This window comes from Gavia stellata, chromosome 2 (genome assembly GCF_030936135.1).
Source record: "Gavia stellata isolate bGavSte3 chromosome 2, bGavSte3.hap2, whole genome shotgun sequence".
Taxonomy (NCBI): Eukaryota; Metazoa; Chordata; class Aves; order Gaviiformes; family Gaviidae; genus Gavia; species Gavia stellata.
Genome location: NC_082595.1, coordinates 45063218 through 45081178, shown reverse-complemented (window position 1 = coordinate 45081178; position 17961 = coordinate 45063218). Strand labels below are relative to the sequence as shown.

Sequence of the window (17961 nt, the reverse complement as noted above, 5' to 3'; positions counted from 1 at the left end):
AATGGCAGCATTCAGCCACTTTTTTAAAGTCCTAAATAGTTTGCAATGTAATTAAAAGCAGCCTAGTCTACTTGTGGTCTCTTTCCTTCCTTTCTTTCCACTCCCAGCCCTCTCTGAAAACAAACATAGGCTATGATTAGGCTATACTGCCCTAGCTGACCATTTGTTAAATAAGGCCTGTATTGATGGTGGGCTTAAGATGTCTCTTAGCATCACTTATGTGAGATGGATCTAATATCACTGGCCTTAAAATTATGGCTATGAAAGCTATCAGAGAGGTGGGATGCGCTTTGCAGTTCTGTATGGGCTTGGTGCAGGCGTCAGTGGCCATTGCAGTTCTGCCAGATCCTGAGGCCACCTCAGCTGTTCCCACCTGAGAGCATTCCAGCCCGGGAGGACACTCCATCTGCAAATGCACTTCTGGAATTTGAGCCTTGACCTGCTGGAGTTGCAAAGTAAAACTCTCAAGAGTGGTACAGAGAATGTACAGCACTACACTAGCAAAAAGAGTATTTTTCCCTCTAACCAAGATGTAGGTAGGAACACTGCATGGCAGTATTTCACATAGAAAATGTAACAGAACTGTCTTAAGTTCTAAAGAGGCTTATCTTTTTTATACTGTGGTTTGAACTTCAGAGTGTAAATAAGTATATTAGAACACTTTGTATTCACAAAGTAGAGGGTATGTGGAATTCATTGTGAATAGACAAGACTTCTAGTAACTGTGTTTAGCGTGATGAATTTTGTATTGATTTTAATAGACTGCTTTGGCTTACAGGGATTCAGATCAATTACATTACACATTAATCTCAGTAAATGCATCTATGTTTTGTTACTGTAACTGGAACTCTTGAGGCAACTTTCTCCTTTTTGTAACTGTATGTATATATGTGTAACTTTTAAAACTAATATTTTGGGGGGGGTTGTTGGGTTTTGGGGTTTTTTTGGAATATAGTAATGAAATGTGTTTTTAAAAACGTTCTAGATATGCCACAAAATGTATTAAAGGTGAATGATCTGCCAAATGAATGCTTTGGTTCATGTTCACTTATGTTAAAGACCTGCATTATTTTTTAGTGATTGTCTCATGCTGGAAGAATGTAATGTTTACCCTTCATCTTCTGTAAGAGGCATAGTTCTGGGGGGCGCCGCTGGTCATCGATGTTTTGCCATACTGAACAGTTTTTCAGTTGTGCTTTTAGGTTTTGCAGAAGTGCCTCCTAAACCATGTGCAGACATTGCTTCAAGGGCCAGAGGGTCTGTTGCATAGCATTCATGTCTGCTTCCCATTAGAAATGTATGCTTTCCTGCTTCCCTGGTGTCATGTTAATTCAGAGTAGTGCTTTTATGTACATTCTTAGGTCTCAAACTATGCCCTTAATCCCATCTATCTGGGGACCCAGCTGCAGATGTGGCTAGCAGGTAAGTGTGAATTGTCTGAGAAGATGGTATTGTGGCATCCATGACTAAAATAGTAAGACAGGAAGGGAGGGCTAATAGGAATTTGCCAATCCTCACACACTTGTCTAGCACTCTTGTATAACTGTATTGGTATTTCTAGTAGCAACAGTCATCAAGTTTTTAATTGCGGTAATTACAGTAGTGCAAACTGGCTTTCACTGTGATTTGTGCTCCATGGTGCCAGGCAGAGCAGCTAGCTAGAAGGGAGAAATTTTCCATCTGGTGAAAACGTAAATTCTGGACAAAAAGGAAAAAGCAAAAATGTTGTTTTGTCAGAGTGGAAATTCTAAACAATATTTTGGGTTTGGTTCTCTTTCTTTTTGACTGTTTCGGTGATCATCCACCTAAAAAAGCTAAATTGGGCAGTTGCCCTACCACGAACCACTTACCCACCCCAAACATGAATGCAGCTGAACAAGCAGGATGCCTGTAGCAGCTTAAAGTTACTGTACTGCAGGGTCCTGGGCAAGCTCACATAGTGTTAGTCTCTTGCCAAAGTCTCTCCTGTTAAATAAGCACACAGACGCTTACATACTTGCATCTGGTTACTTGGCCTCTTCTCACATTGTGAATCCTGAACGAGAAGGAAAGAATCACTGCATCCTGCAGTCTGGGTTTTCTGTAGTGGTTTCCCAAATGCAGAGCAAGTCTGCCCCTGCTTAGCTTCTCCTGAGCATTAAAACTAGAACCCAGGTCACAAGCACCTGCCTCTGAAAAACAATTGGGTGGGATGTTGGGCACCAGTGACTAAGTTAATGTATTGAGACAGGAGCTTCCTCACTGATAGTATAAACCAGCTAGCTGCAGGGATTCATACTTCGGTGGGCAGCCTGCTACATACCTCAACAGAAGATATAATGCTGTAGGCTACATACTTCTCTAATTCAAGGAGAGTAATAAAGCAGATTTTATTTGACTTGTATAAATCCACTTTAATTGGCTTTCCTGCTAACACTTTCATTAACATGTAAATTAGCTGTCCTAGAGCTGTTAATTATCTTTGCAGAAAATGTTGGATATGGTCATATAACGTACTCTTTCTTTTTTACTGCTCTTAATGTTTTATGCTGAAATGTGCCCATAAATATTCACTGTATTTTTTTTAAGAGGACGATGAAGAGGCTAAGGCTCTGTGTCATCTTGTAGGGAAACAACTATCTTGCTTCAGCATTATTCACCAGCCTGCCACCCTGTTAAACTGACACTCACATAAGAAGCTTAGCGCTGGGTTTTACTGGTTTGGCCTTTGAAGATTTTGGGGATTTTTTTAAAGTGTCTGGCAAACTAGGGAGCAGAGGAAGATGGCAGGTGCTGGGACAAAGGCAGCATCCTCTTACAGGATGTCTTGTGTTCAAAATTTGGTAGTGGCAGTGAAACAGGTAGGCATTACAAGTAAGAAAGTGACTGAATTCCCAGTTTCCAGGAAGTTGAGAACAAGCTGATTAATTTTCCTATGGGAGAAAAAGAATTCTGAACTTTTAATACACCTTTTCTGCAAAAAACATCTGAAAAAGAAGATTTTTTTTTCAGCTTCAACTGCTTAAAAATGCTCTTCTTACTTCAATAATAAAAGATCGTGGTGCTTCTCTTAACAAGCTACCCTGACAAGTTGCAATCTGGTTATCAATCATATTTAACTGCCTGCTTTGAACAAATGGCATCTTTAATGTACAGTTTTCCTGCACAGGCAAGGCAAAAGCCTGCACAGCTAGAGCAGGTAACAGACGCATTTAGCACAATGGATTGATTATCCCCGCCAAAATCTTGGGCTTCTGAGAAGCATGACTGCTAGCTTACTAATAAATGAGCGATTACTTCATAATGAAGATCAAGTTTGCTCTGAGCTGAGCAGCAACACTTCATGAGCCAGCGCACTGTGGTAAGTAAGTGACCAACATATAGATGCACCTGAAACACTTGTCCTATAGGCTCTGGTGGAATACTGGGTAAATGTAAGGGAGAAGCAAAGCAGGCATGCAGGAGTACTTTCCTGGAGTTTCTACAGTGGTTAACAGGGGCTGCTTCCCTTAGCTAGGCTGTCAGTCTGAACCATCAAACACAATCATCTTTTAAACCTTTTGTTTGCAAGAACCGGCATAGAACAGATTATGGTAGTTGCTTGCCTGTTAGTCTTACTCTGCGTTGCAACTGCCTTCTAGGTATGCTCCCTGTATGGATGCACAGTGCACCTGAGTAGCAGCTTTATTTACAGCAATGCACATGCTGCTTAAATTTATCCTCAGTCTTAGATGCAGTTGCCCATGTCTAGTTCCATTTCTTAGCCTTCCCACCTCATGTTCAGTGATGGTATTGTTTCTCAGGTCTGCCTGGCCCTCTGCTGCAGCACGGCTTTACCACAGCTGCTGAGGTGAATGGGAAGCACACAGCAGCTCCTTCCCTGATACAAAACAGACTGCATAGCTGATGATAAGCAGAGATGCACAGCAAGAACAGTAGCTCTACACGCTTCCACCCCCTACCAGTTTGGTGTCCAAGTTGAGCTTTACTGTGAGTGCACAAACTCATTATTGGGCCGTAAGCAACTGTTCCTCGCTGCAGGAGGGTTGTGCTGTCCCCAGTCATGTGCTCGTGGCTTAGGTGCAGGACATAACAGCCTGCATTGCACGTGCATGCAGTTAGGTTCCAAGACCAGCTCTGTCCTCATCTGCACTGTGGAAATAAGAGACTGACATGGCATTTTCTTACAAAGAAGCAGAACGGGAATAGGGACACAACTACTGCCTTTAGCATGACATTAATATGCTAATGACCTATGTCATCAGCTAAGCTCACCTATTCACCATATTTCCACAGTATTTGCACAGATAATATACAAGCAGACTGTAGTGTTTCTTCAAAATGGGACTGTCGTTGTCCACATGCTATTTCGTTGTAAAATGAAGTATGATGTTGTTTGGCATTGGCTTGCCGTGAACAAAAACCAGTGAGTTTTGGAACTGTGGTAGAAAACCAACTAGGGATGCTTTTGATATCATTGTAGGTCAGAGCAATATTTTGAGAGGCGACGCAGTCCTTTTAGGACAGCTGAGGCATGTTATTACAGCACCATTAACAGCGCAGGAAGAAGATCTGTTGTAATACGGGGCGTTCACTGTGCCTAGTCTGGAGTAAGAACAGGCATTTCTTGCTGATGCTGGGGCACCACCTCTGGGGGTTCTGCTTTACAGCCCCATAGTACACACCTTTCATTTGACTTACTTATAACACAGGGATGAGTATAACAAGGTAAGTACTAGGGCCTGCCAACACTGCAGCTAGTTAAGATCTACAGGAAGATACTGTCTCAGCCTTGTTTCCACAGCAGAAATGTAGTAGCAGAACAATACCACTGTTACTGCTGTAGTTATACTGGTATATATTCCCCTTTTGGATGTTTGTTCCAGAATAACTGTAGCAGTCTAACTATTTAAGATAAGGGTGCTTTATTTCAAGTGACAGAAATGGATTAATATATAAATTTCACAGGAAAATGCTTTTCTTAACATCTTTTTCCATACATCATGACATGTTCTTACATATGATTTGTACCTGGATTAAGATGGATTAATAAAAAGAAATAACTTAGAATAAAGAACTTTTCAGATAAGCTGTAGATAATGTGAGGTTGTATATAGTCTGTACACTTCCCTCCAGGGGCAGTATCTTTATCTTTAGCATGAGAATGAAATGTAGCATGGACAGATAACCTGTTATTTCCTTAAATAAGAATCTTTGTGCAAAAGATATATTTTCATTTTGCATCATAATGATGACTTCTATAGGAACATTAAGGGGACAAATTTTACAATTCTAGATCAGTATTTGTGTTCATCAAAGTGGTTTTGTTTTGTTCTAAGACAAGCAGTTTGTTGAACCCTTCTGACAGTGCACCACTGTCTTCGTCATCACTAAATGTAACCCAATGACTGAAATCTTTCAAGCTGGGGCGTTTTAAATTTTCTGGAGCAGCTGATGCCACCTGTATGGAAAGAAGGCAGGAAGAATCTGTGTCCAGGTTCAGAAGATTGGTGTTCTCTGGAAGGGAGCTGGTATCTGAGAGCTGTGGATGCTGGCCGCCTGGCACAGGAGGGCCCTGAAGGTTAGCCATTAATTCTGCAGCATTTGGTGCCAACTGCTTAGTTGTGTTGTTTTCTGGGCTGGCAGAGGATGTAGGAGCTGAGAGAGCAGAGTGCATGGGGACATCAGCGTCCTGAGTCTGGGGACAGAACCCAGGATTGTTGTTGCTGGAATTGAACATTAACCCACTAAAAAGTGGGTTGTCACTGCTCTGGAGAACCTGTAGATGAAGAGCTGCAGGAGCTGACTTCTTCCTTCGTGGAGGCACCTTTGGGGGAGGCAGCACACTGGCCTCAGCCATGCTTGCTGAGGAGGGCTGCCTTTCACTGCTCCCCCTGCTCTCCTGAGGCTTCCCAGGTTGTGGTGTTCTGGGTTTGGGGACTGGAGTAATCCTGGTTGGACTAAGAATAGCTCCGGCTTCTAGACAGGGCTCTGGCGAGCCAAAAGGAGACTGTGCTGTCTGTTGGTTGAATTGCTCTTCTGTAGACATAGCCTGAGGGGGAAAAAGAACAAGAAATTTGAGAATAAAAATGGTACCTTAAACTGAGTCACTTCTAGTGCAAGTCTTATTGATGGCATTACTGAGAAAAGCTGACAGTACTGGAAGGAAAAAAAAAAGCCGTACAAAGAAGAGGCTTGACAGCACAGGTTTACACTGTACCTGCTTGGTTCTGTTCCCATGCATCGTGCCTTGGACTAGTGTTCATTTACAGAGTGCTATCTGAGCACAAGGACCCTACAGCATGTTCAGTCCCTGCATGAAAACACATCTCTTTATGACCATCTCTGCGGATTTTGCTCCAGGCCAAATTAACACAGTTCTGAAGAGTTATTTATTTGATACATCTCTCTGCTGACTAATATTATTTAAGCAAGAATGCATAGGGAGGGCTAAATTAATGGGGCCATTAGTACATGCCTTTGGGTGTTTTCTGATGCAAAAGGTTGAAGGACAATTAGCTTAAACTAACCCAAGAAATGCATTAATGGCTCTGTCATGTCTCACTAATGCTAGGAACTGAAGCTAAAAAGTTCTCCAAATACAATCTAGCATATATTCAACATTTAAAATTATATAAATAACTGGAACTCAGCTCAGTCCAAGAAGGCAAGGGCTGCTTCAGATTTCTTCTGTCTATATGCTGTTGTTAAGTTGCCTACATTTGATTGCATGCTTTTTTTAATGATAGTGGTGGATTGGGAGAGGTTTTCAAGTATACAATTCCCATCTGAATTCACTCAGATGGAGGAAGGAGTGGATAGAGTCAAACTGAAATAGATATATTCCTGCAGAAAATTTCATATACCTAACACCAAAATAGCAGTCCCTCTCAGCACCTTTCAGGAGTGCCCTGGGAATGACGGCAACATAAACAAAATAAACAGACCATTCCTTGTTACTGAATGTTTAAGGAAAGGGCACACATTGTGTTGTCTGGTTTTTTTTTTTTCTTTTGTGAATCTGCTAAGTAGAGATGGTGCAAAGTCAGTGATAGAGAAAGGGTGAATGCCTTTAGAAAGGAAGGTAAGGCAGGAGTCCCGACAACTTAGAACAGAGCTTCCTAGCAGAGGTTCTGTCAAAGGAAGAATATAAGAAGTTCTATTTTACTCTTTCGTACTTAAGTTGCTTTCACCGTTAAATACCCATTTTAGCAGCTCTAGAGGTGAAGTAGTATTATCTCCATTGTAGACACCTGACAGAGAGACAGATTAAAACTCCAACACCTACAGGTTTGTATTTTTAAGAACCTGAACTCTTGAGTAGAATCCAGAATCCAGAGTAAAAGGCTGAATCCTATTATAAGGTGTGTGAGAAAAGTCAGATGTTTCTGAACAGGACACAGAACAGCATACTGATCAAGAAGCTGCCTCAAATCAATACAGAGCAGACCACTCATGATGTGGTCAAAAGTAAACACTGTGACAAAGAAGGGATGAGTCTTAAATCCTGACAAGGTTTAGACAAACCAGAAGAAAAGTAACAAAATCTAAGGGAATGGACTGACAAATAGAAAAGCTGAATACGGCTGAGAAAGGAACTCAGGTCTCTCTTTCCTTTCTGATCTCCTAGTGCATTTTTATGCCTTGGTGACTACAACACATAAAATCATTTCAGTGCTTGCTGGCTAAGAACTTTAAATGACAGGACTTCATACAAATTGTTTAACAGTCCACTCCTCTTGCCATCATTCACACTACGAAATGCAGGCGGGATGCATTTTGCTGCAACTATCTTACATTTTCTGCCTTGACTCCGGTCCTTTGCAGAGGTACTGGCTTCTTCGTAGTTGGAACTTTGGGTGGCGGGCGATGGGGCGCAAGCACTGGTCCTGCTTGCAACACTTGAAATGATGCTGACTTTGTGATGCTGGGAAGAGACTCAGGTTTGGTGAACGTTTGGTTTCTAGCTGGAGCAGGCTTTACTGCATCTTCCTGTAGTCCTGAAAAGCAAAAACAATTAGCGTCTTGGCTTGATCAGAATGTAGCTTCAAGATAATTTATTTCACAGTTGTGTTTCCCAAAATGTGCATGCCTAAAGGGAATGTGTTCAGGCCAGGAAGGTAAATTGTAGAAATAAACACAGACCTTTGCAATCCTGTCACATTTGTAAGAGGTAGGTAGGGAAGAAACTCCCCTGTCTGAAATAATTTCATGCCAAACTAGCAGTGCTGTGCCACCATTTGGCCAAGTGGATAAAAAACCGGCTGGGAGTTCAGGAGTACTGGACTCAAGTCCTGAGTCTCCTTTTGCCCTGGTTTCCTTATCTGGATAATCAAGATAATGATACCGAGCGCATCTTGTACTTTGGGAAGAACTGTAAATGCCAACTGGTGGTACAGCACAAGGGACTGAAAGTGATGCTGACCGGACTAGTTTCCTTACCAACACTGAGTAGAATGCTTAATGTGAATTTCAAAATTAATGGAGAGTAAATCTGATTTAAAAAACAAATGTACAGCACTGTCTAAGGAACAAACGTCAAGATGCCTTTATGATATTTATAATTAAATTGGATTATTCCAAACTGCATTTGCTCTATTTACAAATGAAAAGGGATGTTTTTCTCCTGAACTGAGAGCCTTGCAAACTCAGGTAGCTTTCTCATTCATACAGCATCAGCAGAAAGAATACTTGCAACCCCGGAGAGTATATTGACACTGCCTAAGTTTCAATACCTAAGCTAGTTTCCTGCTCTAACCTGCCCTTGCAAGAAGCTCTCTTCTCCAGGGATTAGATAGAGAGCCTAAACACAGAGTAGCCTTTTAGCTTAGCTATTCAAGCTAAAGTGGTGCAAGCTTCTATCTATCTAGGTTACAGCTATACTTGCTGTCCAAATGTGAACAGAAGCTAGGTCATTTCTCCCACAGCTGTATTTGCTCTCTAGTTCTGCTTGGAATAGTGAGCATTCACTAAATGGAGCAGCAAATATCCATTGTGCAACTTTGAGCTAACACAAGCACCATCAGTTTAGTAAGATCCCATCTTCATCTTCTAATTTTTCAGACTAAATCTGGACATAAATAACCCAAGATGCTCCTAGTAACAGATTCTATGACAAAATATACAACTTGAGTCATCTTGAAAAAAAAGGTTAATATTACCAAGACTGACAGAGAACACCAAGTATCATCTTGCAAGAATGTGTATGTCAGTATTCAGGTGAGCTTCTGAATAGAAATGTGTGCACCTGGGCTATCACAGGAAGGATGAATACACCTACAGTTTTCTTTATTTAGAGATTTTTAGAAGTCAGTTAGAAAGCTGTGCTCACCTCCTTTAGCTTCCATAAGACATCTGATAGCTGCTTCTGCTTCCTCAGCTGTGGTAGTTTTGATCTGCTTGACGTTGTAAGGTTTACTTATTCCAGTCCGGACTTTAGGCTTTTAAAAAAAAAACAAACCAAGAATAAGTAATGTTGAGAGAACTGTTTTTTCTTGTACACCTGTAATCTCACAGCTAGGCTCACACTCCTGTAAAGTTCTGGTTTTGCCATTCAGTGATCTGTAAATACTACAGAAATGGTAGGGAGTCTTTTGGCAGATATTACATCTTTGTTACCAGCTGACAGACAGGCTGATGGCTTACTGCCACAGCTAGTCCCTTAGCCATCCCTTGTCCAATATATTAGGGTTCTCATCCAGTAAGACAGGAGTTGGGACGTGTTCCCACATTTCAGTCTTGGTCTCCTCAGAGGGCTAGCAGCCTTGCTGGCAACAGTCAAGACTTTTTCTGTATGCTGGGCACTAGCATGGCTCATCAAAAAAGAGGTGAGAAAAGAATTAAAGCACATTATCATGGTGTTGAAAATTCAAGTTAGCATCTGTCAGAAAGCGGCACGTGGAATAAACCAACAGTGCCCTGGTCTTGCATCATTCTCTCTCTCCCTCCTCGGCCCTTCTAATTCCTGCAATTTAATAACATTTTTCTTGTGTCTAGCAGGTCCTACAGTCCAGTATTACATCACAAGTTCATCTTAGCATTTCTAGTTCAGGCATGTGACGGACTTCCTTCCTTGTATGACAGGCGCAACACGTATGTGATGCTCAGTGTCTACAGTGTCTATGTAGATGGGGGAGATCAGGACAATGCTAAGTGGCCATGATGAGTGGCAGGACTTACTGGCTGCTGAGGAGCTCCGGGTAGCAGCTTTGCCGTTGCCAGGATGGAGCAGCTGGAGTGGCTTCCTGGAGAGAGAGAACCATCTGAGGGGGACTTTTTGCCTGATGTTCCAGCTGAAAGAGGAATAAAAATGGCTTTTTACATTCACTAGCTGGTACAATATTTTACCTGCAATGGAGCAAAACCAATATGCTTTGAAATTGTTTGCGATAAATAGAAGAGATGCTGTCACCCTCCCTGCTCCTCCAGGAACAGATATATTAGGCAAGACCTTGCTGTAGGACATCAGGGACCTTGAGTCCCTCTGCCTGAGTGCCAAGAGCAAGACACTTAGATCTAAGAGGAGTGATGGGCTGAACTGTTACTGGTCTAACCTAAGGTGAAAAAAATCTCAATACAGAATAAAATACTGAAATCTTGAACTGTTTCAGGAAGCAGTTTCCTGTTAGTCTTGCTTTCATTTAATCACTTCAATAACCTCAGCTGAGCATTAACATTGCATTCCAGGCACAGAAATACAGATACCAGTGTTGTCACTTCTGTGCAACAGACTCAGAAGTGAATGGGAATAACCCTGAAGAACTCATCTTCCAGCAGTGAGTCTGAGAGAACCTTTAATATAAGGCTGGAAAATATATACAGAAGACAGACTTTTGGACTGCAAGAAAAATGTGATGTATCGCTTGTGTCATACAGAAGGCAAAGATGATTATGCTGATCTAGCAATCAGCATTCATCCAGAAGTAGCCATAAAAACAGGAGCAGCATAGCACTGATGGCATCTCAGGTGGGTAGAGCTTAGGTAAAGAGCATCACTTCCCCTTTGTGCCTCACTGACAATCACAAGCCACTTTGCATTTCTTTCATAAACACAAAAGCAAGCAAGAATTGCTAGCAAAGCAGGAAAGGACAAAAACTGTCAAGAACAAGTATTTTGTCAAAGCTTTTTAAAAGGAAGATTACAATTAAGTCAGGAAAAAAAACAAACTGTAAGAAAACACTCAGTGACTTTGGAAGTCAGCAGGCATAAATACTGATACTTATTTTTACTGCCACAAAATGGCTGGTCAACTCGCTAACCTGAGTGATGAGTTAGTATGAAACATGGGCCATTCCATCCTCACTAAAGGCATTTTTTGTGGAGTATCTGTCATCCTAAAGAACAACTTCTCCCATTGCTAACTGCAGCCATAGTTGGGCTGAAACAGACTGGGAAGCAAGTACAAGTACCTCAACAGCCTGACATTTCAGAACAAGGTATTAGTTTCTTTGTCACCCAGAAATGGCAGGTAAAACCGCTCAGCTGGTGCCAACACAACATTAAAGAAAGTTAAACTCACCAGGTGGGGGAGGCCTCTGTGGTGGCTGCAGTGGCCGAGGCCTGGTAGGAATGGACAGAGACCTGCTTGGAGTCCGGCGGTGGCATTCCCCACTTGCCTCCAGCTCTCGCTTCAAATTGGCCAGGTCTGTATCATCTAGTGAAATTTTAGAAAGGATCTATATTAGATATCCACTGGATGAGATGCACCAAATCTGGGTGGTCAGGAGAGAGGTGATTACAAATGGCAAGCCTCAACCAGATATCTCAGCAACATGACATGACTCCTTTCATACTCTTTTGCTCTCCTGGAATGTCTCCCTGCTCCCGCTCCAGGAAACAGCTACCCTTTTGTCAAACACTTCTCTCTCCCCTTTTCCAGCATTTATTAACTCTTTGTGCCGACACAAAGACTGCCTGCATCCGATTTCACAGTTAGTCGTCACCTTGTTAGATTCTGAGCTTTTCACAGCCAGACTTGGTGACAACCTGCTCTCATTCAAATTGTGTCATGGCAGCCATGAGGAGGCTAGTCATGGTCAATCCCTTGCCCTTCCTTCCTGAATGCAGGAATTCCCTCTGTGGATTAGACAACGTTCCTTGCTCAGGAGAACTGGTTTTTATGCCAGAGAAAAATCTGTCTGAATGGCTCGCTCATCACAACTCTGCTTTCCAGCAATGTCTCCTAACAGGTACACCTGCCTCAATGTGACAGCGCTTCGCTGCACCTTACATGTCTAGGCTATTACACAGTCTTTCATCCCATCTAGGCCTCTCTGACAGCTGGAGAGGTGAGAAGTATCCACTCAAGGGTACTGAGGGAGCTGGTGGAGGAGCTTGCCAAGCCACTCTCCAACGTTTATCAACAGTCCTGGTTAACAGGGGAGGTCCCGGACGACTGGAGGCTTGCAAACCTGACACCCATCTACAAGAAGGGCCAGAAGGAGGATCCGGGGAACTACAGGCCTGTCAGCTTGACCTCAGTGCTGGGGAAGGTTATGGAGAGGTTTATCTCGAGGGTGCTCACAAGGCACGTGCAGGACAACCAAAGGATCAGGCCCAGCCAGCACGGGTTCATGAAAGGCAGGTCCTGCTTGACCAACCTGATCTCCTTCACCAAGTGACCCGCCTAGTGGATGAGGGAAAGGCTGTCTATGTTGTCTACCTGGACTTTAGTAAAGCCTTCGACACTGTCTCCCACAGTATTCTCCTGGAGAAGATGGCGAATCATGGCTTAGACAGGTGCACTCTTCGCTGGGTAAAAAACTGGCTGGACGGCCGAGCCCAGAGAGTCGTGGTGAATGGAGTGAAATCCAGCTGGCGGCCGGTCACAAGCGGAGTCCCCCAGGGCTCAGTTTTGGGGCCGGTCTTGTTTAATATCTTTATCGATGATCTGGATGAGGGGATTGAGTGCTCCCTCAGCAAGTTTGCAGATGACACCAAGTTGGGTGGGAGTGTTGATCTGCTCGAGGGTAGGAAGGCTCTGCAGAGGGATCTGGACAAGCTGGATCGATGGGCTGAGGCCAATTGTATGAGGTTCAACAAGGCCAAGTGCCGGGTCCTGCACTTGGGTCACAACAACCCCATGCAACGCTACAGGCTTGGGGACGAGTGGCTGGAAAGCTCCCCCGCAGAAAAGGACCTGGGGGTGTTGGTCAACAACCGGCTGAAGATGAGCCAGCAGTGTGCCCAGGTGGTCAAGAAGGCCAATGGCATCCTGGCCTGTATCAGAAATGGTGTGGCCAGCAGGAGCAGGGAGGGGATCGTGCCCCTGTACTCGGCTCTGGTGAGGCCGCACCTCGAATGCTGTGTTCAGTTTTGGGCCCCTCACTACAAGAAGGACATTGAGGTGCTGGAGCATGTCCAGAGAAGGGCGATGAAGCTGGTGAGGGGTCTGGAGCACAAGTCTTATGAGGAGCAGCTGAGGGAACGGGGGCTGTTCAGTCTGGTCAAGAGGAGGCTGAGGGGAGACCTATGTTCTTTAGGGCTCCAAAATCCACTGGGTTTAGTTTTGTCCCTGTGGTTTGGAGAGAATGGGGCAGGAATTGTGGTAGGAGCAGTCTCTCATACTTCAGGCATTTTTACACAAGTTCCTGTTTTTCAGAAAGCTGTACTCTGCAGGGAATACTGAGCTGCCTCACAGTTTCCTACTCCTACTCAGCCGCAGGTGGCAGCCACAGAGATACAGCCTGTGATCTACCCAACCTGCTCTCCCCCTTCTCTCTGCATTTTCAATACTTCTAAGCTGCAAATACAGGCTCATCGGTAGGGTCCAAGGAGTCATGCAGGCGCCTAAATGCACAGATTGAAATTCTGGCAGTAACAGTGAATAAAAGACAAAAAACAGCCATGACCACTCTATCCCCTCCCCTAAAAGACAGCTGGTTTTAGGCAACGGCTCCCAGGGACATCAGTTTTGTGAGGCTATGCCCTTCTCTGACCTCAGAAACACACATACACACTGTTCTGCTCGTCACTGGTTTCCATCTGTGTCTAACACCAGCTATACAATCATCGTACCTTTGATTAGGAGTTACTCAGGCAGAATTGGAAGCTTATGGAGGCATTTGAAATTGCAGAGACTTTAAAAATGGATTGAATATATCATATTCCGAGTTGCGTGAGATCATGACCCCACACTGACCTCCTTCAAACTGTACTTTATAATCTCCATTTACTTTGTGATATTTTTTGTGGAGAAGAGTTAGTGTGGGTGAAAAGAATCACTGCAATTCTCTGTAGCTTCATGAATCATCACACAGTAGGCCAGAGGTGTTTGAAGGGCAAGGCATCCTATAATACAAAGTGATTGGCTTCACAGTATTTAATAATGACAGATGACTCCTTGGCTCAGGGCTAGGTTTCTGGATATGGCCACACTGCACCCAGCCTATGACTCAAGGTGGGCAAGAAAGCTGTATATCACTCTGATTGTTTGGAAAATCTGTGTGTGTAAACTTACGAATTTCATTTAATCTTTTTGAACTCTACTTCTGACTCAACCTTTGAGGGTATTAAAGTTTTCACTTTTATGTCAGAAAACAAAGCAATTCTGAGAGAGTGCAGAAAGACAGCTACTAAATCACTTGCTGTTGTGACGAAGTGTTTAATACATGGCCCAGCCTGTCAATGCTTGGTCACCAAAACATGTCCTGATCACATCCCAATATAAGACCACCACTGGCTTGGCTAGTTCTTACTGCAGTTTTTATCTGTATTCTCTTCACAGGTTTATCTTCTCTTTACCAAGTCATTTCACAATAATGTGCAAACAAGCCAGGTGACCAGGAAAAAGGGTAACAAATTTATGTTGTATGAACCTCAGCTTCTTTGGCAATAAATAAAATAAGAACAAAGGAGAAACTTTAGGCTTCTTTGAAGGAAGTCATTTGAACACAACAACCTCCTGGCCTGTCCAGCTTACACCTGACTGCACTGCCACAGCTATTACTCAAAGGACAGGGCCAAACCCATCACTGAATCAACAGGATTCCTTTGGTTTGATTTTGGTCTGGCCCTCACCAGTAAGAAAATAACAGACAATTTTTTTGTTGTATGCTCTGGTGCCAAACAACATCAAATAGATAAAAAGACTTAATTTCTTCTGACTATAAAAAGAAACCAGCATTTCTCAGCACTCCTGCCTTGCCATGGGCTAGAGAGAAGGAGGATCTAAGCTTTATTATTTGTATTGCTGTTATGCCTGAGGGCCTCAGTTACAGTCACTAACTCAAGGGGAGTTAAGCATGAACATGTACCAAAAAGATAATCCTTATCTTTAGAGAACCTACAATGAAAATATAAATGAACAGGGAAACAGAGACAAAAGGAGAACAAACAAACCTTCAGGTCTTACTCTAAGGAATGTAGATAATTTACCTTTATACAGCCGTGGGTTTTGTCCAGATTTGTTTGAATGACCTATGGATGCGAAATGTCCACAGCCCTCAGGTGTATCTTCTGCTGTGTCTGCTACTAGGTGTTGACACAAAGCATCATCTAAATAATCATCTTCATCCTCCACTATATCACCTTAATTAAAATATTAGATAACAAAGACTTAGTGAGCAAATGCATTCTCTGCCTCTCTACTGTCAATCAATGAATTTAATATATGTGTTAGGCAAGCTTCTTGTGTAACCCATGTGTTTCATTACAGTTTGTTTCTATACAGACAACTGTACCATACATTGGATTTGCTAACATATGTTATACCTGGAAATTGATAGGATGATCTAAGCAATAATTCTCTGCCCAGGCACAATGCTGGGTCATGGCTTTAGTTACAATCCTCTTTTTAAGAAGCGTGGCTATTACAAATTAAGATACCACTGACACTCATACTGTACCTTCTCTGTACAACCAAAGTCAGTGAAGCAATGTCTCACAACTTAGCTTAGAAACCTGCTGCTCACCTTCTGAGTCATAGTCCAAACTTGAGAAGTCAAAATTTTCTTCCAGAAGACAGGAGTTTGCCGTGGGGGACATGGGGGCAATGCTGTCCCGTTTTCGAGCAATTTCCTCCTGAAGGCCCTTTAGCCAGTCCTTGGTCTTGGGCCGGATCTTCACTGTTCTGCCTCTGACCTAACGCAAAGAAAGAATTGTTTCCCCTTTGCCAAGCAACTTCACAAAATGAGAACACCTGAACAGAATAAGCAAGTGCTGCCAGTCTATTGTATAACTGCTTTAGAAACTGATATAACTAAAGCTTTGTTTCAGAAGCTAAATGAAAAGGAAGCACTCTTCCTATCCCCATAACCAAGTTTTCAGACTGTTACAATATTCTTGAAAGAAAATTAGCTTCACAGCTCGAAAGCACTGTTGCTGCATTTGGGAAATACTTGAGAAATAGGTGAAACATCAAATTATCATCAAAACGATACTGTGATAGCAATAATGGTGTGGGAGGTTCCATTTTTGAGTCAGTAGCTTTAAAACACACAAGAATTTGCTACCTGATGCCATCTGTAAGGAGACTCTGCTCAGAAAATCCCAAATAGGATGGTTGATGTATATGGAAAGTATAATGTTAAACAGATTAAGACCACAGCTGCTTATATGTGTTGCTCCATGACGTTTGGGTTAAGATGTATTCAAGGCAGCAGCTTCGGCAGCAAAATTACTTTGGGAAGTTCCTGAATCAGGTTCCGAGCACCTTCACATCTTGTGCACATACAATTGTGTTTGGGTCTGTGCTATAAATTACATCAATGAAATGAGCCAAATTAATAGATAAAACTCCAAATATGAAAGAAGAATGAGGGTTAAATCCATTACTTCAATGTTAAGTTTATAGTGCAGCTCCACAAACAGTTTTGTCAGCATAAATGAGGGGGTTGATGAATTGTAAAGTATGTGCGTGGGAAGGAAGAGCAGGGCATGGGAAGGTAAACACTTACTGCTAATGCTGAGTTTGCCATGGAGGCCAATGAATCATGTTCCAGCTTGGTAGAAGGAGTTGATTTGATACACTTAAGAGAAACAAAAAATCTCCAAACCACAATTTTCAGGATGCTTTGGCAACGGTATAAAGTCACACATAATCTCAGGAGTACTGCTTCAAGTGCCAGAACAATGACCGAGTCCATGTATTCTGCAGTGGTATCAGAGGCCAGATACTAAGCACTACTTAGGAGCTACAAAAGTCTCCTGCCCTCCTGAAACTGCAATACTGCATTAAAAGCCTCAGCAGCTGTGACAGATAAGGACCTTGTGAGCACTAATTTTCTTTAAAATAATGCTACTTGATTTAGCTAGAAACTCAACTATCTCATTCTAAGCAACCACTTTTGAGAAATTTGTTATGAAATTATTATAGGTTTGAGAGAGTCTTACTTTGACACCATCTATATCCATAACATGAAGAGCTGACTTGCTGTCTGCAAATGTCACCAGCATTTGACCTCCACTGATCCTAGTAAAAAAGGCAGAGAAGAGAAACCAGTGCATTTTACTTCACCATTGAATGAAAAGCCTTAAAAGCAAGCATAATAGTTTTGAACAGCTATGTACTTGGTTTTAGTTGTATTTTCCTCACAACTCTATCTTTTGGGGACAAGCAAGGGATCTATGAATCCCAGCTGGGCTCTTCGTCTCCCCCATCCTCCCCTGTGTGACCCCAGCACCCTGCCCTTTACTGGGTCACTCCTGAAGCAGCAGTACAACCATCTCAGCAGCTGTTGACAGGATACCTAGTCTGATATCTGCACTCCCTCTGTACTAACTTCCACGGCTCTGCATATCCCTCACCTCAGAGGACATGTGATGTTCCCAAAGACTAATATACCATCAAGCTCTAAAGCAATTAAAAATAAAACAAAACCAAACCACCAAAGCATGTTCTTCTCTTGCTCATTTTCTTCACAAGCAAAGTGGTGCTGCTGTTCCTGCAGGCCTGCTTTTGAACCCTCAACTTATATTTGGTCTTCATAAAACCATACAACAACAGGTCATCAGTTTTCTCCATTAAGAAATGGGTCAAATAC

General features: G+C 42.7%; 1 protein-coding gene across 1 annotated transcript in view; it reads right to left on the bottom strand.

Moving 5' to 3' along the window:
• Window positions 1–5101: 5101 nt before the first annotated feature.
• SYNJ2 (synaptojanin 2) overlaps window positions 5102–17961 on the bottom strand; it is a 69126-nt gene continuing 56266 nt past the window's right edge. Inside the window, exons 20-27 of the mRNA XM_059835630.1 lie at window positions 17312–17390; window positions 15892–16060; window positions 15356–15508; window positions 11499–11633; window positions 10159–10271; window positions 9311–9419; window positions 7777–7979; window positions 5102–6031 (exon numbers count right to left, since the gene is read on the bottom strand). Of these exons, the coding sequence (XP_059691613.1) occupies window positions 5264–6031; window positions 7777–7979; window positions 9311–9419; window positions 10159–10271; window positions 11499–11633; window positions 15356–15508; window positions 15892–16060; window positions 17312–17390 (1729 nt within the window). The 3' untranslated portion in view covers window positions 5102–5263. The remainder of the gene's footprint in view (window positions 6032–7776; window positions 7980–9310; window positions 9420–10158; window positions 10272–11498; window positions 11634–15355; window positions 15509–15891; window positions 16061–17311; window positions 17391–17961) is intronic.